Genomic DNA, 25,261 nt, shown 5'->3' with positions numbered 1-25,261 from the left:
CCGACTCTAGGAATCGCTCAACATCCCTAAGTTGTTGCTGCAAAAATGAATATCTTTCTATATTTAGGGTCATCTTAGTATTAATTGAATAATAAGAGGGTTTATGAGGTTAAAGTTGTCTCTGAAAGCCAGATAGTTTTTTGTAAGAAGATGTGAAAAGTGAATAAGGGTCTTAAGATCTGTAATTATCTATACTGGGGGATCAAGAAAACTGGCTCAATATACAAAAGAATTTGGTCCTTACACTTCTAAAATTACAATTTATCTACAAGTATTTTAGGAAACTGAATACTATATCGAGGTGCATTCGAACCCTTTTAGAGTTTCTCGAAAAGCTCGAGTCAATAAGTAGCTTCTCCTACTTAAGCGGTTGTATCTTAAGTCAGCTCGTTATTTTTTTTTTTGCATATTAATATTTTTGGGTCATCAGCAATAATATTATTGGTTTTAAAGAATATTATAAAATCCTTAGTCAGCTCTGGAAACCATAAATGGCAGAAAACGCAAGTGATAAAATTTTATCTAGAACAAAGGCAAATTTTGTTCAAGATTACAAAGGATGGAAGGTGATTTGAGATGGTCTCATCCATAACCATCTGCCAGTTGTACTAAGAGAACATCTAAGCCTAGTTAAGGCTATCAAGATCAGAAAAATATGCGATTTAACATGGTACTGGAACTAAAACATAGATGAATTCTGTATTTTAATAAACAAAATAAATAAAATATTGCTGTGGCTTTTCTTTCGTTACTAACCGTAGAGCGATTTCTAGTTCACAGTGAATTTTAACGCATTATCAAAGAATGGCCTTGAAGGTCTTCTCAACTCCTCATGACTCGTAAAATAATGCAGCATATATGTATAAACAGACATCTTTCACGCCACTAATGAAGTTAAGAGTTTCACCAGGAAGTGCCGCGATCCACTCCACCAAACTACACAAACTTCAAACGACAATTGACCGCCTTTCTGCTGGGTTAAAAGAAGATAAATAATAATTATCTTACTGCCGGTTGTTTTACTGCGTACACTTAGCTTCAACCGCAGCGCAGTCTGTCAATTAGCGCAGGATTATAACTGTTAAATTTACGCAACCACCACTTAAGATTAACGTATACAGTCAGAACGACGAGCGATTGCGGCGAGGACAGCAGTGGCGGCGGCTTTTAAGAAGCTTTAAGACTCTAACTGTGCTTGCTGAAGACGCCCGCTTCCGCTGAACGAATGTGGCAAGTAAGAATGAGGAACTAACTCAACGTGCTGGCGGCGCTTAAGCGAGAAGACAGAAGAAGTGAAGTAGCCTGCGGTGTTGTTGAACTGTAGAAGAAGCTAAGCGGCTTATCATATACAGCGTGCTCTCTTCAACCGCTGATGAGTTTTTTATTCTCGCTTTAAAGTATGTTTTGTTTTTGAGTCGTTTTGCAGATCTTCCGTTAGCTGAGTACGAGTTCAAGTTGTTGGTGTCAGTGGCTTGAGCGTGAGTTTATGTAGAGTCAAATCGTTCTGAGTCAAATGGTAAGACGCTCGGTTCGTTGAGTTCATAATAATTGTGTAAGATTACAATTAATTGCAGTGCGGGGTTTTACTCCTCTAATTTAATTAACACTCGCTTTGTGTAACCGGCTAATCATTAGCTAAGTTGCGGTGGTGTTATTTTGAATTAATAGTTAAAAGCAATTAGCAAATGATTGATATGAACCAGAATTTATGACTAATGGTCATGCGCTGCATTTTACTTATGACAAATCATTTATGGACTGATATTTTGTTGCGAGAAAAGTATGTTAAATAACTAAGCTATGAGAACCATGTGTACCTAATTCTGAAAGGGGTCGTGTGACGGAGCATTTCACTCGAATTATCAGTACAGTTTTAAAACATGCAAACGATTGATCTGCCACAGCGCAACTGTGGGAAGAACAAAAAGCATAGACGATTTTTTTCCGTTGGTTGATGAAATCTCAGAGATAATAAAATAACGAAGGAGTTTAGAAATCTCTTAGTGGTTGAAGTCTAAACCATTGTTGTCTTTAAAACCTAATTATAATGTCTTTTCTATCTGTAGTTCCAAGAAATATTACTTCCTGAACAGGATATTGTTTATTTGGGTTTTAATGATCTGGGTTTTTAAGACACCTACTTAAAACACTGTACAAGTGTACAGCTGAGGAATATTTAAGTGAGACAAGACAAGATTTATTATTTTTACTGAACTTTACTTTTCATTCTTTCTTCGACGTTAGCCATGAACAAAAAAATGCAAATAAGATGAACTTGCTTTTATCTCATCACTCTCAAGAGAAAGCCTAAGGGTATCTATAGATTTACAGTCAATATTCAGTCTAAAATTATTCAGTAGTAACTAGTTATGAATTCCGCTAAAATATTTATCAACATATGGGTTTAGTTTTCATTTTTTTAAAAACTCTCACTTTCAACCTAAATGCAGACAACAATTTTCTTTTGTATTTCATACCAAATATATGTATATAATGAGTAAGTACCAGCTCAGCTTGTAGCCTGGTACTGTAATTCTCTGGTGTAGATCCTATCTGTTATCTATATTGATAGTATTCTAAGTTTCTAAATTTTTTAAACATCCTAAATATAGACACCCATTTTTCCTTTTTTTGTTTTTAAGAAAAATTCCATCAAAGTATGGTGAGATAGAAGTAATGGCAGCCTACTTTTCTACCATAGAAATATTACATGTTCTACTATATTTTTCATCACTAGTGCCGTAAATTTTTACCATTTCTTGTTTAGTTAAAAAATGTTTAAACAAGTAGAAAAACTGTCTTTGGATTTCAGCACTCATTCAGCTTAAGAATTTGATAGCTAAGTAAAGCTTTAACATCCAAAATGGCAGTTATAACTTTATCAACACAGTATTGGAATATTCGCCTAAATGTAGGCAACAATTTTTATTACTTTATTTCTGTAGCTAGTTATTGAATAGTTTTGTAATTAGTGATGTATACAATGAAATAGTGATACTGATATTTATTTCGCTTCAAATAAAAATCAAGATGTCTTCATTAAATAGTTGACGATTTGGAAATGCATGCTTTCGAGTATTTTTCTTTTTAATTGCTGACTTACCGCTTTTATTGCCTAATTACTATATTTTATCGCATTATTGATATATTATTTTGTAAAATTCCACAAACTGCAATAAATCTAATTTGCATCAAAATGTGCCTTATTGAACTTTCAAATGTATTGTTTTACTAAAAGTAAAAAGATTTCCATACGCTTGACTAGCGGCGCTGTTTAAATCATGTTAAATGTTATACATATAAATTAATCATAAGCCTCAACTAAATAATTGCCCCTTCGCCAACACATAATATGTTAAGCCCAAGAGGTTAAATATTCAATAGGTGGAAATTTGAACAATAGTAACTAATAAATACTAAAGCGTGCAATCGAAATGGTGATGAACGTAAAAAGTCTTCGAATGAGTGACGTTATTGCATTTGTTGTAAATAAATATTATATAACTTAAACAAATAAATATGGAAAGCATAAGAAATCTTAAAAATGTAATTACATATACATATATATATATATATATTTAGCGTTATATCACCATTTCAACGCTTCATTATATAAATTTCTATATCAATAACTGTTGATTTATATGTGTAAATGTTTTCATTGGTATTTTTCTCAAGGCCAATATGGTTGTAACATATTTCTTTTATACACGGTATTTCTTAAAGATATTTTAATGCATTTTTTGTCGGACTGATTGACATTTTAAAAATTAGCTTGATTTAAAAAAAGTTTTTAATGGATGCGCTCTTGTAACAGTCATTAACTGGGAAAAGTGATGAGATGAACGGGGTTACCAAGTGTTTCAGTATTTTAAACTGAAAAAACAAAACAAAACCATTTAATGTGTGTTTTAGACTGCAGAGGTTTAAGAAAGCAGTTGAAGAGTTGCGATCTCTTTATAAAATGTATGAATTTTAAAACTTATTTGATAAAAAACCAGAAAAATCGTTAACTTCGTTTGCAGCTTGATTTTGATCGATCAGTTTGTATGACAGCTGTATGATAGTAGTGCGGTGTGAAAAATTGGTTCGAAGATTTTATCGTTGTTTTGGATAATAACGTATGGTAAATTGCATATATGTAGATGTAGTAGTGCGATCTGAAAAAATGTATTTGGATATCAAGTTGTTGCCTTGGACAATAATCCATGCTGAATTTGGTGAAGATATTCAGTCAAATAAAAAAAAATTTCTAACAAGAACTGGAATTTGTTCGCTCAGTTTTTGTGACAGCTATATGCTATATTGGTGCGATATCGGCGGTTCAAATTATTCAAATAAATAGTTTTGCTCTGAAGGTAAAGACAGTTGAAGAATAGCAATGTTGAATAGCAACATTGAAGAAATAGCTTCGGAATTCAAGTAGATCCACCCGGTTTTTTTAAACTCCTTTTTTCCCCTTTCTTCATGATTTTCATGGATTCTAATGAGACATTCATCGAAAGAAAATACGCGCCAAATCAAAGGACTTAAGCAACAAACTTTCGCACAACAAAGCATTACGAGGTTAGAACAGACAATCATCATTCTAAACCATAAATTTTGCGCATAAAAATTAACATTAAACACTGACATTAAACAGACACTTTGTTGCAAATGAGACAGACCGGAAAACCGTTAACTCAAAGCTGCAGCGCAATAAATCTACATGAGTGCTGGCAAGCCAGCGAACACAACAACAACATTGGCGTGTGTAAATTGAGCAAAGAGCAAAAGATTCTTTAAAAACACGCACATTTGTATTGCAATTACGGTACATGGCAGCCGCGCAATGTTCAAAATGTTAAATGACGCCAATAAAATTTGATAGGAACTGTAACTGTGAGCAGTTATGCGACTTAGTTGATGTTTGGTGAAAATTGCTGTATAATTTTGGAAAATATGTAAAAAAAATATTTATTATATCTTCTATTCGAGAAATTTTGTGGAACAAAAAAATCAAATGTGTTCTATTTGAGAAATTAAAAAAATAATATTTTAAATTCAAAAAAAAATTTAAATTTTGTTTTCATTTTAACATTTAATTTAATTTTATAAATAAAAATAATAACACTATTTAAAAACTATTTAAATTTTTTTTTTGAACTTTCTGAAAAAATCGGGATTGTTACAAAAAAAGTTTGGAAAAAAATATTTATATTAGAAAATTTGCAAAAAACTTATTTTTTAGAGAATTCGTAATAAATTTTATTTTGTAGCAAATTTAAAAAAATATATTTTAACTTTGTTTTTACTACATTTGAACTTCTGGCAAATGATGTTGCTGCAACAAATCTCATCAACAATGCGTCTAAACAGGCTTTTTGCAGTTGTTGTTGATGTATGTGCAGCTTATATAATCACATTCAAGCTAAAAATAAACAATAAGAAAATTGGCCACGAACGAAGAAGAAGCAGCAGCAGTAGTGGATCTCGCGCAAAACTTGGTCAGAATGCAAACAAGCATTTTCTTAGTATGTGTGTATGTATTAGTTACGACAATGTGCGCGCTGACGCATGGCGTGCATTTCTAGTTGTTTCGCCACTTCCATAGCGCTAGTTTCCTTACCGGTTCCACGCGCTGTGGCGCAACGAGCGTTGTGTGTCAGGTCGAACGTTCGACAGCTTGGCATAACAGGTCGGCGCTTACTATGTTCTTGGGTGCTTCGCTTGACACTCGTTTGACCGGTGCTACGAAATGTATGTTAATTTTGGCCATGGTTATGTGGAAATTATATAACTTTTGTGCAGAGTTAGACTTTTTTGTTGTTATTTTTATGTGTTTTTTGATGAATGGTTACTGAGGCACTGTGGCAAGTAACAGGAAAAAAAGAAAGAAGTAAGGATGCATTAAGGAGATACAGGGTGCTTACAAAGCATTTTAAATCGATTGAGAGCAACAAAATTTGTTAGCACAGCGAAATTTCGTCACGATCGCAGTATACCAAACAGTTTGAACGTCGCCATAATAATAGCCAAAGCGTATTAAAGAATTTTCTTTTACTATTAAGTGTAATGCCTGGCTGACTTAAACAAAATAAATTTTAAAAAGTTGCCATCTGTTTGAAAATTTTTCGGTACAAAAAAAATTAAGCTAAAAAGTTAAGCACTAACGTATGTGCATTAAACAGACAAAATGCTCAAAAGTTAGCAGCAAAAAATATATTGTAATGAGTGTTGCCATCTTTTAAAATTTGACAAGTTGAAAGTAGATATATACATCAAACTGCAAAGATTCGGAATAGCTTACAGCTACAAAAAAGAGTTGCCACCTTTTTAAATTCATTTAATTGGCTATCAAAAATTTTAAATTACTGAAATATATCAATAAAGGTATGACTCTAAAATAATATTAGAACAGAGTTGCCACTTATAAAAATGTATTGAATTAAATTGTTAACATAATTGAAATTTAAACTAAACGGGCTCAGAAGACTTACAGCTGAAAATATTTTCAAGAAGAGTTGCCAACTGTTTGAAAGTTTTATGGTAAAAAGATGTGAAATGAAGAAACACTGCAATGTGGAGATAAAATTGAGAAAATCTTATAGTTCAAAATTGCTAAAACTATAGTCAATTGAAACCATAAAAAAAAGTACGCCTGTTGCTCATAAAAAATCTCACCCCATAAAACGTTATTCTTCAAAAAATTACTTTTCATTGCCTACTTCAAGCTGAATTGAGGACATACGCTATACTTGAACTTTGAGCTTCTTCAATCCATCACACTACGAGCTGCAATTAAACAATAAGTTGGGTTCGGCTGGAAATGTCTTCCCTAGGGTGGGTATACTGCGACTGCTAGGGTGTGAAGTGTATTCTGAGACGATGTAATTATCAGAAAACTAGTTTATACAGTATTATTTTTAAAAATAATATACAAGAAAGTAATAAGGTTGGTTAAGTAGGCTGTACATCTAAAAAGTTGGACATTTCCTAAGGAGATTATAAAATGATTTCATCGCCATGGCTATTATATTTAAAGTTTGTGGAACTGTGTTTAAAATACAATTTACGTAGCAACTCCAAGAGAAAATACCTTGAAAAGATTGAGTTTAAACTCACTAAGTTACATGTTTGAACTCGTACTTATTTAAGCTTAAACATTGAATACTTAACATATATCAAATCTGTAAGAATTTCGTGCATGAATGCACAACTATTCCCCTTGCGATGTTTAGAAAACTCTATAATTCATTTTAAATTGTGCTATTATATATACAGTCAATAACGATAAAAAAAATTCAAGTTAGACCAAATTTTTTAAGAAACCAAGTTAGTATTTTCATAAACACGAAAGTAATCCAGTTTTAAGATTTTTTGAAGTGTAATTGTCTAACGATTAGCCTCGCTTTTGTCAATAATAGTAATTAATATACCCAACACTAAAATGTTTACTAAGCCCGAGTTTAAACATTTGTGCTTATAGCGAATTCTCAAGTATTCTCTTTGCAGTATTTAATGCACTCTACATTAGGACGGCCAGGCAATAGTTAAGCATAATTTTTATCACGAAACAGGGTTGAATTTTCATAAACTACCAAATAAGTGGTACTTAAAGCGAGATAAATAAAATTTTTCGTATGATTAGCTGTGTTCTTTGGATAGTGTTTAAAACCGTTTAACACCAAAATGTCTAAAAAAAACTCGAGTTTGCTTAGGAATTTACTCGTATAAGCTTTGCTTAGGAATTTACTCGTATAAGCTTTTAGGACACATATTTCGCAACTATAATCAAATCTAGCGAAGTTGAGCTAAATTTTACCTATACAAGGGTATCTTTAATATAACTACTATCTCAGCTAGTTTTTTTTGCAGAGAAACATTAACTTTCTAAAATAGCTGATAGCACCGGCTATAAGCACAAAAAAGAAAACGAGCTTGTGTCTAAATAGTCGATGTAAGCAGTGAGGATAAAGGTTAAAGATCCATCAAAAATATTCTGCGTTATCAAAAACTAGTTAGAATTAGAAGATTTGGTATTTCTACAACAACAAGAGCAACAACAAATATTTTTCACTGTCTACTACTTTTTTCGAGGTCAAGCGAAACAATGTATGTATATCCAAAAAAAATAAAAATAGTTTAGATAAAGTAAAAAACTTATTTATATATATTTTTTTTTGCTTTTCATTGTGTTGTTCGCAGCAGTTCCTCGGCCACAAATGCGCAACAAAAAAACTATTTTATTAATTTTTTCACTTTAAGCTCAAACATAGGCCTGCTTGCTGCCTACCAACTAGTACCTGTCACTAAACCACACTGCGCTTCCCTGCCGTTGGAGCGCGAAAATATGGGTTAAAGCGCATTCAGCTGCTGGCGGTCACACGCTGCCATCCGCGCTATGCTTTGGAAGAATTTTATTATTATTGGTCAGTGTGTGCAGTTGCTTGTTCATTGTTTTTTTGCTTTTGTTGTTGTACATTGCGGAAATGTGGGAAATATGTATAAGTATGTATGTGACTATGCCGGCATTCTTATGCCAGATACCGTTAGCATATATTGTGCTATAAATGGCAACAAAATAGTCGCTTGGCTGACAACTTGGTATGTGTATGTGTGTAGCATGGCAAGGTAGAAGACAGAAAAAGCAGACTGTGAGACACAAATGCGTTAGCTGTCATTAATTACATAGTATGTATGTGTGTATATACAATTATAAACACTTTACTGTTGCGCTTGGCACTTACTTTAAGGCAAGTAATGGCATGGTTTTCTTTTATTTCTTTTTAAAAAATTTCAAAACGTTTATTAGATTCACACAATTATATTTTATAAGTGAATGTAATTTTGCGAATTTTTATTAGAAAAAAGCTTATCTAATTATAGATATTAGTTTGCTAGTAGCTTTTAATTAACTTTGCTAAATTTTGTGCGAAATAACGGTGAAAATATTAGCATGTACATTAAACTTCATTTGAAAATCATTTTACTTTGTGACGCTCTCGAGTGGACCAACAATTCACTTTAGTACAATAATGTTAGGTTCACAGCATGGCATAAATTACTTTATTTAACATATATTACGTAATTTCGGATGAATTAATTTATTTAGCATATATAACTTTACCATTTCACAAAAATTTCTTTATATTTAAGATTTACTTAATTTCGTTTAGATAACTCAGTTCTGATATCAGCACATATATTAGCTGATGTAAAATGTACTAAAATTCAATTGCTTAATGGATATTTGTAAAATGCTGATATTAAAAAAACGGCACTTGTATTTTGAGCAGGATTGCAACCTTTGCAATTTTTTAAATTTAATTAAAATAGTGAAATAAATAAAATATTGCATTGCAAATTTCAGAATAAAAAGGTTTAAAAAATCTTAGGTCAAATGTATTTTTAAGTATCGTTGCCACCTTATTGAAATTCGAAGTGAAGAAAAATTAAGTACAACAAAATCGTATTATATGTAATAAACTGAATATGTAAAAAAAAATTTGCAGAGGGTTGCCACCTATTTAAAAAAGTTTAAATTACGAATTTTTTAATACTGCAAATTTTTAGCGACAAAATTGATAAAATATAGAAATAACGCGATATAACAAACTCAGGACGTAAACATAACATTAAGTAAAGCTACCACCTGTTTTAAATTTTTTAGTAAGAAAAATTTAAAAAAAATATATCTATATTGAAATATATGTATGTATCAAAATAAATTTGATTAAGTATAGTAATATTACAATGTAACAAACTGAAGAGGTTTGAGAAAGCTTAGTCTTGGAAACTTTCTTGGATTGGTTGCCAACGGTTTAAAAATTTAATTTTATTTAAATAAGTTAAAAATTTGTTATGGTATATCAAATTAGTATAACAAATGACTTATTGCGAAATGGATAATAAACTGAAGAGGTGTTTGAAAGTTAGCAAGTTTGAATTATTTGAACAAGGTCATGTGTTTGAAAGTTTCAATTTAAAAAAAATTGTATATATAAATAACATGATATATGTTTTTGAACTGTTTTACAATCTATTTGTCCAATCTCAATATTTTTATTATCTAGTTACTTACAAAATAGGCTTAGGAGTTTGATTTTGTAAAGAAAGACATTCACATACCTGCAAAGAGAAAATCAAAATTATATAGATAAGTAAACATTTTTTGTTTTAAGAAATAAATTTAAATATAAGAATGTTAATAATTTTAAAATATTGGCAAATATTTAAAAACCTAGAAAACATTTTTACTTTAATTTTTAAATTAATAAGCTTTTTATAAGTAATCTTACTTATCTTAATTACCAATCTTTAAAATTTATTGACGAGGTTTATAAAAAACTTACGCTGTTTCAAAGTGGCCTAAATAGCTGTAACGTTTGGTTTTTTCTTAATTGAACTTGTGGAACACCTTCAAAGGCATGTAAATAACATGACTGATTGTTGGAGTATATAAATAATCTTATTTATTCAATTACTACCATACACAGGGTTTTCCAATAACACTGATATGATTTTTTTTCCAAAAAAAAAAACACTAATTGTTAAGGAAATTCAAATGTTTTTTATTTAATGTAAATTACAATCAATGCAAATAAGTTCTAGATATAACATCATTAAAATGGTCTCCATGACTTCTTTTGCAGGAACGAATTCGATGAACCCAATTTTCGAGTCGTTTTTATACTAAATCGAGTCGTATGAACTTGTGAAAAATCTGTTTAATAAAGAAAAGAGGCATGATATTAATAAATAAAGTTAGTTTAACTTTGAAATTTTTGACAAATACTGGAATTTATGAAGACACATAATTTGCTTATATTCAAAATAATCTATATACATAAGACTTATAAGCTCCAGACTTGTTTCAGCTATCACAAGCAAAATAAACATTCGAAACCTCTATTTTATGTTAGATGACTTTATTTTATATTTTATTGGAATCATTAGGCAACAAACCGGTTCACATAACGGTATTTTTCGAAATCTCTAAGAGCTCGATAAATTTCCACTCAATAGAGAGTGTTGTGTATAATCCTTTCAAAGAATTTTTATAGCTCCAATGATACCAGTCATCAGCACAGATTAACTGTTGAATTGCGAATATTTCCTGATTTTACAAAAACAACAACATGATTCAAGCACCATTGTTTGCGTGCCGCTCATTTAAATGCTTTATTGTAGTTTAATTAGTTCATTATGAAGCATGAAATAGCCTCAGCTATGCTGTATGCAAATGCGAACAACAAACGACTTAAGCGACGAACTCGCTTTGCACTTCACGACACAGATCGCTTTACAGCAGGAAGAAATGCCGTAATAATACCACTTTTATTGCCGCAACATAAGCAAAAGGTGGCAGATTAACAAAAGAATTTTCTAATTCTAATTACACCAGCAACAACAACAACAACCAAATTGAAAACATTACAGAAAAGCGCTGCCGTCGTTAAGCTGGCATTTGAATAATTATGCAATCGCATGCTATGGCACACGCCAACCAAAGCAAAGATGATAACCTGCCTGAGCGGGAAATCAAGGTGGGTAATAAAATGTCTGCTGACACTGAAAAATAAAGCAGCAAAAAGTGCTGCAAAGAAAAGCTGGTGAAATGTAAGTGAGTGTGTGTGTAAATATGTGAGTATTTGGGCATTGGAGCGGCACCTGGCACAATGGCACTTGTTTTTGTTGGCTTCATTATGCACACATATGTGTTTGTGTGTATGCATGTGTATCACATGTGATGATTAACACCACAATGCCATATTAATAGCGCAGCAGTAGAACCGGCTTGCCAGCCGCTGGTCCATATGTCGCGCTGAAAAGCAGGAAGAGGAAGCAATTTGTGTGCGCTATAAACCAAAAAATAATAATAATAAAAAAAATATAAAAAATCAAAAATCTACTTGTACTTGCTTTCCACACAAATTATCAATCACAAGTGTTTGTGTGCATGTGCCTCATATGTGGCAAGTAGTATGTGACATATTTACGTGGTAAAATCACTTGTTGTTGCCTGCGCATGCATTAACATAACTAATTTTGCTTTTACTTGCCACTTTTACCGAAATCTTGCGCGTGTTTCGGTGACAGTTTTTCGTATGCTTGTGATGGTTTGGGTGCTGGTGTTATTGCGTGGGGCTGGGGGTGTGTCAGAGCAGCGCAACTCGAGCACTGGGCCAACTTGTGCGAACTGGATGGTAAGGCGTTGGTTTCCTCGTTCGAAATTGGGACAATTTGCAAAGTGTTTAGTCAGACAACGTGTTAGGTAAGAAGTTAATGGGACGGCTGTTTGTGGAAAGTTTGAGGAAGCAGAAGCGAACGCGCTATCGTTTTATATAATGTATGTTTATTTTAGTTTAATTACTTTCAAATCTGAAAACATAACAAAAAAGTTAGTAACATATAGAAATTATATAAAAGCAAAAAAAAAACGAATTCTAAACAAAATTAAGGTAAAGAAATCAAGTTTGACCAAGAAAATTTCGGAAGTTTCAGTAGTTAAAAAACTAATTATTAAAAACCAGAAATCAATAAAATAAAAATTAAACCTTAACAAAAGCCAAAATATAAATCAAATTAAGCAAAAACCGAGTAAAAACAAAACAAAAAAGTTATAATTAAAATGATTGAAAGAAAAGCAAATCAATATTTTAAATTAAATTACAATTTATTTATTAAAGCAAAAAAAAAATTTTAAATTATTTTGTTATTAAATTGAAAAAAAAAATTAATATTAAATTTTTTAAAGAAATTATTCATCACAAATTTGGGCTGTTATTAGTTTAAAAAAAACCGTCTTTTGCAGATAATTTAAGAAAATATTATAAAATAAAGTAAATAAATAAAAAAAGATAAGAAGAGCAATATTTTATGAAAATCTTTAATACTATTTTTTTTATAATCAAAAAATTTGCAAAAGTCTATTAAAATACAACAAAATTTTTTTATAAGATTTTGAAGAATATAAAATAAAATTTTTTTTTGGCAATTTCTAGCAAAATTTATAAAACACAAGAAGATCAAATAAAATAAAATTAAACCAAATTAAATGTCATAAATACCACAAATATACAAATGAAATTCTAAAGAAGAATAATATAAAAAACAAGAAAAAACAGTTGCTGACGTCTATTACTGCATTAAATAATAAAAATTACATATTTAAATACCAATTAGTCCTCTAAAATAATTTTGTATATTTGAATATATAGCATGGGTTGACAAATTTTTGTTTGTATGTATCTATTGTTGTCACATACATTTCCACAAGCTGTCAGTGAAGGCGCTAAATGAACTGGATTTTAAATTTATTTTCAATTTATGGCAGATGAATGAAAATAAGATTATTCTAATTTAGAATTTTAGCGACTGCTAAGTAATTTTAAATATAAATTTATTCAAATGTCTATACAAATGAGTAAACATTTATAATAATAACATAATAATTTCGCAAATAATTTTTTCTAACTTTTCTAAGACAGTAATTTTTTTATATTTTTTGTGCTAATACTTTTTTTACAATTTCTGTTGATTTGGTACAGAATTTTATAGTTTGTTTGAAATTATTAAGGAAAATGGTATTAAGCATTATATTTGAATTGTAGAAATAAATACCTAGCAACATATCAGTTACGAATTAACTCGACTTATGTCATTTAGACTTGCCAATACAATTCAGGCGACTATACACATTTCTATATTATACCAAAGCTTGGTTATTACAGCATTTTATTAATCTACAATTGTTATTAATTTTGCTGATAGTTTTGTTCAGCTATTACTGCGATGTTTCGAGTTCCATCTGTCTCACATCTGTGTTAGAGAGCAGTGAACCTTTCTTACCGAAAGGCAACAAAAGCTAATGCTGCCTAAAAGATTAACTCTAATGGATACAAAAGCTTATATATTATATTATTATTATTTTTATTCGGAAGGCACTATCGTACCGTCACGTACGTGAAGTCATCTCTAAATTTATATGAGGTTCTGCCCAGGGTTATACTTGTATGATTTGAGCGAATTCAGAAGCTCAATTTAACAGTTATGTGCATGGAATATTTGTAATTTTTGTAGAATTTATTCCTAGTTTTGTGTAAATAAAATTAAAAAGGGGCTTATGTTATACAGGCAGTAAATTTTAAGAACTTAAACAGCTCTTGAGAAAAAGAGATATATAAAAAAAACATTTTTAACTTTTTTAACTGAAAAAACACATAAACCCAAATAAAAAAAAATAATAATAAAAAAAAATTAAACAAATATTAAAAGAAAAAATTAAAAAACAAAACAAAAAAATATATTAATTACTTTTTATTTATTTTTATTATTATTATTTTTTATTTACATTTAATTTATTACGCCTAATGCTACAGAATGGTCTACCCAACGAGGAAGTGCTGCAGTGCAATTGTTGCTATTATTGCGTGTTTTAACCAATTACAATACATTACCTCCTCACTAAAGGAGAGAAAATTAAAATTGAAACAACAACAACAAAACTTTCATGTTTGGTTTTGCTTTCCAAAGTACTTGCTTTCCACAAATATTTTAGAAAAAAATTTCATTAGCAAATTTATGCATTCTTCGTGCGGGAAGGCAATAAAATTGTTTAGAAATTTAATAAACTTTAATAATTCAAATATCGAACATCAAATAATTGTAGTGAAATTCGAAAAAGCAACATGCAACATGATTAACATTTATATGCAGACCATGCACGCAGCATATTACAAAAAAAAAAATAATAAAATAAAAAATAACAAAAATAAACGAATTAAGTTTCACTTTCAAGAATAATTTTCGCATTTTCACTTTTTCGCTAATTTCTCATAACAAGCGCAAATTTTCAATGAACATTAAATAAATCAATTACGAGGCGCTAATTACTTTTTTTTGTTGTTGCTTGATTCTTCTAATTTAATTTTTGTTTTTCAAGTTTTTTGTCAGTTTTTATTTGTTTCAGTTTTTATTTTATTTTTAATTTATGTTCGTTTCTGCGTCATTTATTAGAAAGTAAGTGGCAATTATTGACTGAGTGCAAATACATTTGTCTTGCGTTTGTCATTTTCAAAGAAAAAAAAAACGAAATTTTTTGAAAACTAGCGCCGTGCACCGAATTTCCGAACGCCTAGTATCGGTTTGAAGGTGAAAAATTTGAAATTTGAACACTCGTACACGCTGAGCGATATTCACATTTCAAACGCAGGCGAATTTGCGACATTCACTTTTTAACTAATACAGTCTTCATATGCGTCGATGAGTATAAAAATACAAAAAATTATGTTGAAAATAATGTTAATGTGGCTAAGTGGGTTAAGAATGTTTGGCATACTAATTTATGCGCGTCAACAACAGCAAGCGCCTGTAATCGGTAAGGGAAAGTGTTTGCGTTTGAAGTGTGCCGATTACGAGTGTGTTGATTTCATGGTGAAATTAAAAAAACATAAATATTCAGCATATTAATAAATTATTATAATGTAAAATGCAAATATGTGACTAGTTTTCACTTGCGACCGTAAATTCGGCGCTTATTGATCGAACTTTAAGCAAACTGAATAAAAAATACGAATTCGTTGCATGAAAAATTTAATCAAAGTAAATTCCTAATTTCTCTGATCTTATATAACTCTCGATTTGTTGGGTTACTTTGTTTAGAAACAGATATTAAAATGACGTCAAGGATTAAGAGTTGCTACAGAAAACGACAAAAAGTTTGCAAGGAAAAATTGAATTTTCAAAGAAAAAAATTTCTAGGAAAAATTAGACTTTTTGCCCAACTTTAGCGATCATTTTAATGTTTTTGTTCGAAAACTTATTCAAAAAAACTTAAAAACGTAACCAATTGGCAAACCTTACTACAAACTTGGTTAAACATAAACAAACTGGTTCTTGTATTTGCTAACATATATGACTATCTAATGTTGCTAATTTAGAAAAGGTTCTACATACAAGTTCAAGAAAATTCATATGTTGAATACTTTTAAGTTAAAAAATCAGAAAATTACAAAATTACAAGGGTTTAGGGACTTTTTTAGAAGTTCACTTATTTAAAACTTATAAATCAAAACTGCTTTTTGTTTCTAAAAATTTTCGAAAGAATAGAAATTTAAGGTTAGTTTTTGCATTATATATGTTGTGACGTAATTTTTCATATATTTTCTTCAAATAATGAAACTTCAAAATAGAAAATTTTTTTTCGATTTAAATTTTTTGCAACCGAAATTTTCTTACCAACTCTTTGACACTCAGTCAAGAATTTTCGATTTTTTTTTTTTTTAAGAAAGCCCAGGTTTTCAAAAGTCTACAAAATTGTTGTACAATAAAGTTATGAGTTTTGAAAGAGTTTTGGGCAAGTGCTTCAATGCTAAAAAGTTTTTAAAAGCTTTCACATAGGTATAAAGAAGAAAGTTCTAAAAGCTGTGGAGAAGAGATTTTTTGGTGCATTTTAGTTCTTTTACTGGCGTTTAGTTTTGGTATTTTTTGTTTAAGTAAGTTCGAGGTTAAAAATCTAAATATAATTTAATTTTGAAAGCTTTTAGGGGTCGAAATTCAAAGACAGATCTTTTAGCATGATTAAAGAAAGGGGAAAGGACTAATCATAAAATATTTTTTGATAAAGAATTATTAACCGAATTTGTCGAGTGCTTTGTGAAACTTTAGACCTATCTTAACTTGAGACTACACAAAAAAAATCGAAAAATTTTGTAGCACAGCTTACTATACTAAAAATTTCCCGCCACACTTTCCAGCTATCTTTTGAGTTACTCCTTATATATACGCGTACAAAACACATTTTATGCAGACGTAATTGGCATACCTGTGGTTCGTGCCATTACCATCGTCATTCGTTAATGCTTCGCCACATTTTTGTATTGATTACGAATGCACCTAACGGTGTTTATGCGTTTTGATTGTTGCTCACTTTTTGTTGTTTGGTTTTTACTTTTGAAAACTCTATTTGCTATCTTATAGCGTAATCAGTCGATGTGTGTAAAATACTTTATTGCAAATTAATTATGATTTATGTGGGGCGGATGTAAGTGTGCTGGCTTTCTTTGCGTGTGGGTTTTGTTGGAAACGGAAGTTGCTTATGAGGAATCATTTTGAGTAGAGATACAAAATAATGTTTTTTTTCAGTGAGTATTGAAGATATATACGCTTTCATCCGTTACTATTTTTGAAATACCAAAGCAATACTGCATAGAAGAGATCAAGACTAATTCATACGAAGCTTATTAACTTTGGAACTCTTAACTAAACAACTCGTGTTTTTCAATATCAGCTGTGTAGATAACAAGGCTTGAAACAAAAAATAAGTACTTATATATGAGTTATAATATCCTCGGATCTACTCTGGAATACAACGTTGATTGGGTATATAGTTTGTATAAACTTTGAGAAAGGGATTCTCGATGGTCTAAAGCTAAAAGCCAGAGATTGTAAGCCACATTATGGAGTGAAAATTAATTTCGTATCCTAAACCGCGGTACTATACAATTAAATTATATGTTATTATCAGAACTAAGAGTGATACTCTATACTTGATGGGGTTTCCCAAGTAATAAAGTAAACTTATTCTGAGCTTATGTTTTGAAGAAAAATAATTGTTGCTGAGGTTTTAAGATGAAGACTTTTTCGGAATGTTGACTGTTAGATAGTCGATGATAAAAGGTCTAACAAGTTTTGAGGCACTTCTAAATGACAGATTTTTTATGAAGTACATTTGGACGTTTTTTAAATTTAATTTCTTCCTGGTCCGCAGATGTGTATAACCTATTCTTTTGATGATAATCACGCTCATATTCAATTTCTTATATACTTTGACATTAGTTTTTGGCTTGATCTCGAGAATACGTCACTATCGACCTGTTTTGGCGCTTATGTTACCTATTTGGGTTAACCGTTTTTAGCTTCGCGTTTCAAACACCGATTTAATACAGATCACAGTCTCTAAAATATATGAACATTACCAAAATATTCAGCTCTGAGTTTGGCAGAGCTGAGCAGCTAGTATGTGCATCAGAATTTTAGAATAACGCCAGGTCAGGCACTAAATGTTAATTTACATTGACTTCCCGAAGACTTAATCTGCAAGCAACTGGCGGCGAAGGCAGCACTTAGAATGAGGGAGTCCCCTATTAGTCGTCTGTCAAAGGGTATTCTAGGATACTTAGTAAGTTCCCGTTTCCACCTAACGCGGATTTTCGAGATGCTATAGAAACTTAAATTCGATCGCCAATATTGCCTTCCCTTCCAGAGAAGCGTTGGAAAGGGGTGAGGTGGGCGGAGATACAGCGATAAGTTGACCCATATATACAGATGGATCCGAACTAGATCAACGAAAAGAAGGTGGTGTCTTCCAGTAAAAGTAGATAACAGAATCGGCTTCCGTCCCCCATACCCCTAAAATGTCTCCCAAAGACCACAGCAATTAAAGAAAGCCTTCTTTTTCTAACAAATAGTGTGCTCACGACAATGAATATACTTACCACAGCCTAGCGGCTTTGAAGTTACTAAAGCCTCTTAGGGTTTCATCTAAAATAGTATAATAATGCCTTGATCTTTTAGTGGATCTAAAATCCTATTTCCCGATAAACCTGCAACGGGTTCCAGGACATAGTGATATTCCTGATAAGTGTGAAGCAGATGAACTAGCCAGAGCAGGTACTTCCATAAAATTAGACTCCGAAAAAGAGAGTATATATGCCTCTGGCTACTTGTGGATATAAAATCGATTAACATGTTATAAATATAGCTGAGTCTCGGTTTAGGCAATTCTTAACTTGCTCAACACGCAGTCAAACTTAACATGAATTAAATATGGGCCGCATATGCTGAGTATTAAAAATCTAGTAGGAATGCTAATAGGTCACTTGCTGATTGGTAGACATGCCAGCGGACTGAGAACACCATACCGTGGCTATTGTAAAAGCTGCCAAGAGCTAAAAGAAGAAGAGCCTATAAAACATCTTTTATGCGAATGCAAAGCTTTGTATAGGAAAAGAATTGCAACTTTAGGTCGAGGGTTTCTGAAAGTGTCTCGGAGTTTGCACCTATAAAACTGTTTGTGTTGATGAACTTAATCAGGTTCACAGGGTGGTTCAAAGAGGACATAGTAGAGTGAGGGGCTTTAAATCACGGTGGTTTCACAATTGGCATCCACCATGGCAAAGCTGATGGCTTGAAAGCTTCCAAATTGCAAAATATATTTAAGTGATTGATTTAACGTTTTCGCCGATTATTATAGACAACTACGATATTAAACTGGAAGAATAGTTCCAACATAACTATAACGTTGGGAGAAAGAGAAACTGGATTTTTAAAGGAATATTCATGCAAAGTGACTGATTCCAAGTAAAGCTCAGCTTTTTCCAGTGGTAATTGATTGTCGTTCTTATTGTTGTAAAGCTGTAAAAACTTTCACAATAGTCTTGAAGTTAGAAACTATATTGACAGTTCTTAATTATGTCTTAGTCTTGACTCTTATGACTATTTATATGGACCCGATTATCGTTAAATCTAAGTAAAGCTCATCAAGAACTGTCTACAATAAAGTTTCTAATCGGGAAAGACGAATAGAGAATGTTGGATAGAAGAAACTTGAATTAATAGGTATTTTGGTGTGAATTTATATAAAGTAGTTAACGGTACTTTTATTAGTGTTTGAGAGAGGCTAGATAACAATTTGAGATCGTAACATAACATATAAAATATTTTGTTAATCCAGCCTTGCCACATGTTATAACATTTCAAACAAATTTAAAACAACTTTGTTTCACTTGTTTTTTTCATGATTCTTGCATCTTTCTTGTCATATTGCAAAACCATTTTTCGCGTGAAAATAAAACGGTCTCCCCTTCACTTACCGTATTTAATTTCTCCATTAGTACACTCATTTGATTTTTTGAACACATTTTGTATGTGTCTTTGTTTTTGTGTTCGTTGTTGTTATTGTATTAATTGTTGTCGGTGTAGATTTTACGCGTTTGATTGTAATCGATGCCCGTTGGCCATTCACAAAATTTCACAACAAATAAGCTGTTGTGGTGTGTGAAAAATTCCAAAGAAGTGGCGTTGAAAAGCCGGCGCACGCATGCGCAAAGCAAAAACAAAATTAAAGCCAAAATAAAATTAAGTAAAAGGAAACACAAACGAAATGAAATGAAGCACAGCAAAACGAATTCACAATTTAAAACAAGTACGTTAACGTGGAAGGAACACCAACAACAACAACAATAACATATAGAGATTTGTTATTAGCGTTGTTGTATGTAAATGTGTGGCACTACACGCTGGCGACTGGTGCGCGGGTCAGTTCAGAGGTCGTGCGAATTGAGTACGTGATCTTGTGTTGTTGTAATTTTTACGTTTTTGTTGTTTTTGTTTAACATAATCGCGTTTAACAAGTCACTTTAAAACTGATCACTTGCAATGTTGCGTTGTGTTGGCGGTAATTGCAATTGATTGTTGTTGGTGTCAAGCTATTGAATTAATTGGAAGCCTTGTTTTTTGGATAAAAAAAGATTGCTTTATTTTTGACAATTTTAAATTTAAGTTTTTTAACTTTTTTGATACGTTTATATTTTTCTTTTTTCGAAAATTTTAATTGTTTTTCGAAAAATTTTAATTGTTTTTCGAAAAGTTTTAATTTTTGTTCCATAAATTTAAATTTTTTGTCAAACATTTAATTTGTTTGGCAATTTTTTTCAAATATTTTAATTATTTTTCAAAAATTTAATTTTTTTTTAGTTTTTCATCTTTTTATTATTTATATTATTTTTCTATTTTTTCTTCATACATTTATTTTTGTGTTGGTTTTAATGTCACGTTTACGTCGTTATTTGTGCCCGCCTTCTCGGAAGCAATTTTAACATACGCAATTCATGTGTTTTATGATTGTTCGCGAGATTCAAAGCAACTGATAAATCTTGTGGCAAAAGAAATTCATGTTTTAAAAACATTTTCAAAAAAAAAAAAATATTAAATAACTATGTACTATTTATGGCGCCAATATTACGACAAGAGCATTCACACAACACAAAGACGGTCGCCGAACTCTCATTGCGTTCACTCTAGGCTTTTCTACAAGCATATGTATGTATGTATGTATATTTGTTGTTGTTTTGTTAGCGTTTGATAATTTACACCGGCTAATATTTGATATGCGTTTTCAGCAGCTTTCCACAACATTTTTGCTGTGGTAAATTTAAATGTTGTTGTTATCGGCGATTACCGATGCGTTTCGACAAGACGAAAATAGGAAAGTGCAGTACCGGTTTGTGAGAAAAATTGCAGAAGTTGAGGAAAAATTACACAAAATATTTAAATTATTGTAATAATATTTTTTAATAATATTTAATAAAAATAGAGATAAAATAAAAAAAAAATAAATTTAATTTAATTAAATAAAAGAAATAAAGTAACATAAACAATATTAAAAATAAAATTAAATACAATAAACAAAAATTAAACAAATACAACAAAATGAAAGAAAAATAATATCTAGAACTACAAAAATTAATTAAAATAAAAAACTAATGTTTTTAATATTTTTTTGATCTAGCAAACGAAATTGTTAAATACAAGATATATATAGTAAAAATTTTACCACATAATAGTAACTAAACAAAAATAATAAATTAAATACCTTAAAAAGAATTTAAATCAAATTTTGAATACTGAAACAAATTAAACAAAATTAATTGGAAAACTTAAATAAATTAGAAAATAATCGAACAAACAAAATCAACAAAAATATTTTAAAGTCCATAAACATACAAATTCCACATACATTAAAACAAAATTATTTCATTATTTAAAAAAAAATGAAAAGCATTCGTTAGAAGCTAGATAACTCAAATTTAAACAAGATACTGAAACCGGTAGGTTTTTTTATTTTATCGATCTTATTTTAAATTATTTTCATTTAAAATATTAAAAAAAAATTAAGCAATACTATGTAGTAATTAATTAAAATACTTTTTTTTATTTAAAAAAATTTTCAAAAATCAAACAAATTACTGAAAACCGGCAGGTTTTTTAATTTATCGATAATTTTCACTAAGGTTCATTTTAATTATAAAAAAATAATTATATTAAATAATTTAATTTTTAATTTTATAAAATTCAATTTAAATACATATTTAAATGTTTCTATAAAAACTAAATAAACACAATTTTAATAAGAAAGAATAAATAAATTAGATTACTTTAAATGTTAATACAAATTAAAGAACTACAATAGTAAAAAAAACCAATTAAAATTTAAAAAAGTATTAAAAAAATTAAGTGTGGAAAAATGAAATAAAATTAATAGAACAAACATTAAAATTAAAAAGTTAATTAAAATTAAGTTAACGTTAAATAAATGAAAATTAAGAAATTAAAAATTAAAAATTAACAAAAAAACAAAATTAAATAGAAACAAACTAAAATTAAAAAGTTAAGTAACTAAAGTAAAATTCATGAAAATGGGGAAATAAAAAAATAAAAATAAATTTTTTTTTATAGGAGTCAAAATAAAAATATGATAAAAAATAATTTAATTTTAATAAATTAAATTTTAATAAACTTAAATAATAATTAATTACCACTAAGAAAATGTTCAAAAAGTTTGTTAATTGATATTAAAAAGCATAAAATAAATATTATTTCAAATTTATTTAAATAGACGAGGTTAAAAATTTTCAAGGTTTTTAGCATTTCATCAACTTATATAATGTAAGTAATGTGTAAATATTTATAAGTTATTGCTATATAGGTGTATACACTATAAAATTTTCCAACTCTGCCACACATGGCTTTTAAGCGCTATTAAGCAAGTCAGAAAAGAAGAAGCAAAAATCAACAAATATTTTAAGTATTTTTTATGCAAGCTTGTACGCATAAACATATAAAACCAAATATGCACACACACATATATACATACAAATGTATACTCATTAAGATATAGAGACATGCCAGTAAAAGTAAAGTGGTGGCTCTTTTACAGTAGTTACAACTAAGCAAATTCAAAATGTTACTGCTCATTTTCTAATATTCGGTGAATCACGCAAGCGAATCGAACATGAAAAAGTACAATACCATATATGTATATGTGCATGTGTGTATTCAGGTATGTGTGTGTGTAGTCGCCCAAAATTAGAAAATGAGCAGTAACATTTTGAATATGTTCAGTTGTTTAGTTTCTTACAACTTTTTGTTGTTGTTTTGAGCTGCTGTAATTTTCAACAATACTTTGGTGCCTCTTCAGCTTTTGTATTTGGGTATTATTTACATTAGTTGACTTGGAAATTTCGGTTTCAATTTCGTTTTCATTTGGTTGAATGAGAATGAAAGTGTTGGCGCTACGGGTGTGTTGTTGTTTGTATACTTCAAATGAAATATTTGTGTTCAGATTAATTAATAACATTTGAGGGACAAGGTTTTTTAACGAGCCTGTACTTTTCTTTGATTGTTATAAATAATATCTGTTTTCTTTTTAATTAAATTTTTAGTTTTAGGTTTTTAATTTAAATTTAATTATTATTTTTTAATTTCAAAAACATCTAACTACAGATCTTCAAATCTTCAAAAAAAAAAAATTAACAAAAAATAGATTAATTCACTTTTAAATTAATATAATATTGTTTCATAATTTTTATGGCAACATTTAATTTTAAATTTTAAAAACTGTTGAAGGGGAATGAAAAAAACCTTTTTTTATGAATTTTTTTTAGGATAATTTATTCCATATATTTTTGTTTTTGAAATAGTTAAATGTCATATATATTTATAAACCTATATTTTTACTTGGCTTAAATAAAGTAATACTTCTGTTGAGCTTTAAATAAGAAAAAAATGCAATTAGTTTCTTTTTATATAGTTTATTTGTATTTTCAAAAAATATTAACATAAAAATATTGTCTTTTAATTGTTCATTATCATCAAACGAAATGGAAAATTTTAAATTTGAAAGTAACTAACTAATATTTTTTAGTTTTTTTATATGCATAACATATTTTGTATAATGTCATTAGAAAACTAAAAAGAGTATTTTATTTCTGCTTTGAAAATTTAAAAGTTTTTATCTTCACGGTTTTACAGTTAATTTGAATTATATTTGGTAAATTTTACTATTTTTTTCCATTTTCTTATTTTTTTAATCAATAGTATAATTCCCTTTATTTTCATAATTTTTTGCAAAATTTAATATAATATTATAAATTTTCCCCAACACCACACTCTCAGCTTGGTCTATATGCTTTCCAAGTTTTCTGCTTTTAACCATAATGCGCAATTTTTTCTTATATGCTTCAGAGCCACAAGAAAGATTATTAGCAAACACAGCACCTATTATGAATATTGATTCTAGCGCTTCAGCATTAAAAAAGGCCTTGTTTTAGATAATATGCTTTGCTGCTTAATATCATGGATTCTCAAATGTCTTGACGCATAACATATTTATTTAAATTTAAATAAAAGAGCGCATTTAAATAGTTATTATCGGTTGACTTGGAGAATATTTCAGTGCTTTTCAGACTTTGTATCATATAATATGCCAAAGCACAACATAATTTTTATCAAAAAGGTAACGCTTAGTTAAACATTTATTTTATTTTTTGTCAGGTATTTGTATATATATATATTTGTACATATATACAAGTACGTATTTATATATATATATATTAAACTAGAATTTTTTTTCATCGGGTGTTCTTTCGTAATTTATTTTAATTTTGTTTAAGGAATTTTTTTATAAAATTGTATTTTATATTATTTTTCATTATAGATTTGTATACATATGGTATATACCTTACGTATTTTTATAATTTTTTTTATTTATATTACAATTTTATCATTAATACATTTTAATATACAAAATTTTTAGTCATGCTTTTCTTTATTTACTTATTAGTTTAAACAATTTCAAGTATTTTAATACACGTAGCCTTTTTCTTGGAATTTCTAGATTCTTTAACAATTGTTTAATACAATTTAATTTTTAATTAAAGGTATTTTATGTGTTTTCGTAATATTCTTTACTATGTTAAAGTAATTACTTTATTAATTTTTTGTATTTTGCAGATATTTGATTCATATAATACTTTTTCTTTTTTTTTTAAATTTATTTTTAATATAATTTACTTTTCATAAATAAATGTTTGATTAAAAAATTTTCAATTATTATATAGTATATAACTTCTCTATTTTTATTTATTATTATTTTTTCAGCAATTTAATAATAATAATAATATTTTTAACAATTAAAGTTAATTCGTTTTTAATTTTC

The 25,261-nt window shown here is 29.3% G+C and overlaps 2 protein-coding genes across 6 annotated transcripts in view; both read right to left on the bottom strand.

Moving 5' to 3' along the window:
• DAAM (disheveled-associated activator of morphogenesis-like protein) overlaps nucleotides 1-19,942 on the bottom strand; it is an 83,528-nt gene extending 63,586 nt beyond the window's left edge. Inside the window, exon 1 of the mRNA XM_036371115.2 lies at nucleotides 19,857-19,942. Coding sequence (XP_036227008.2) covers nucleotides 19,857-19,904 — 48 coding nt within the window. The 5' untranslated portion in view covers nucleotides 19,905-19,942. The remainder of the gene's footprint in view (nucleotides 1-19,856) is intronic.
• The window catches only part of LOC106615438 (guanylate kinase-like), a 120,677-nt gene that overhangs the window by 7,159 nt on the left and 88,257 nt on the right, over nucleotides 1-25,261 (bottom strand). The window lies entirely within an intron of this gene.

This window comes from Bactrocera oleae, chromosome 5 (genome assembly GCF_042242935.1).
Source record: "Bactrocera oleae isolate idBacOlea1 chromosome 5, idBacOlea1, whole genome shotgun sequence".
NCBI classification, from domain to species: Eukaryota; Metazoa; Arthropoda; class Insecta; order Diptera; family Tephritidae; genus Bactrocera; species Bactrocera oleae.
The sequence above is the reverse complement of the archived record's forward strand: the minus strand, read 5'-3'. Positions and strand labels throughout refer to the sequence as shown.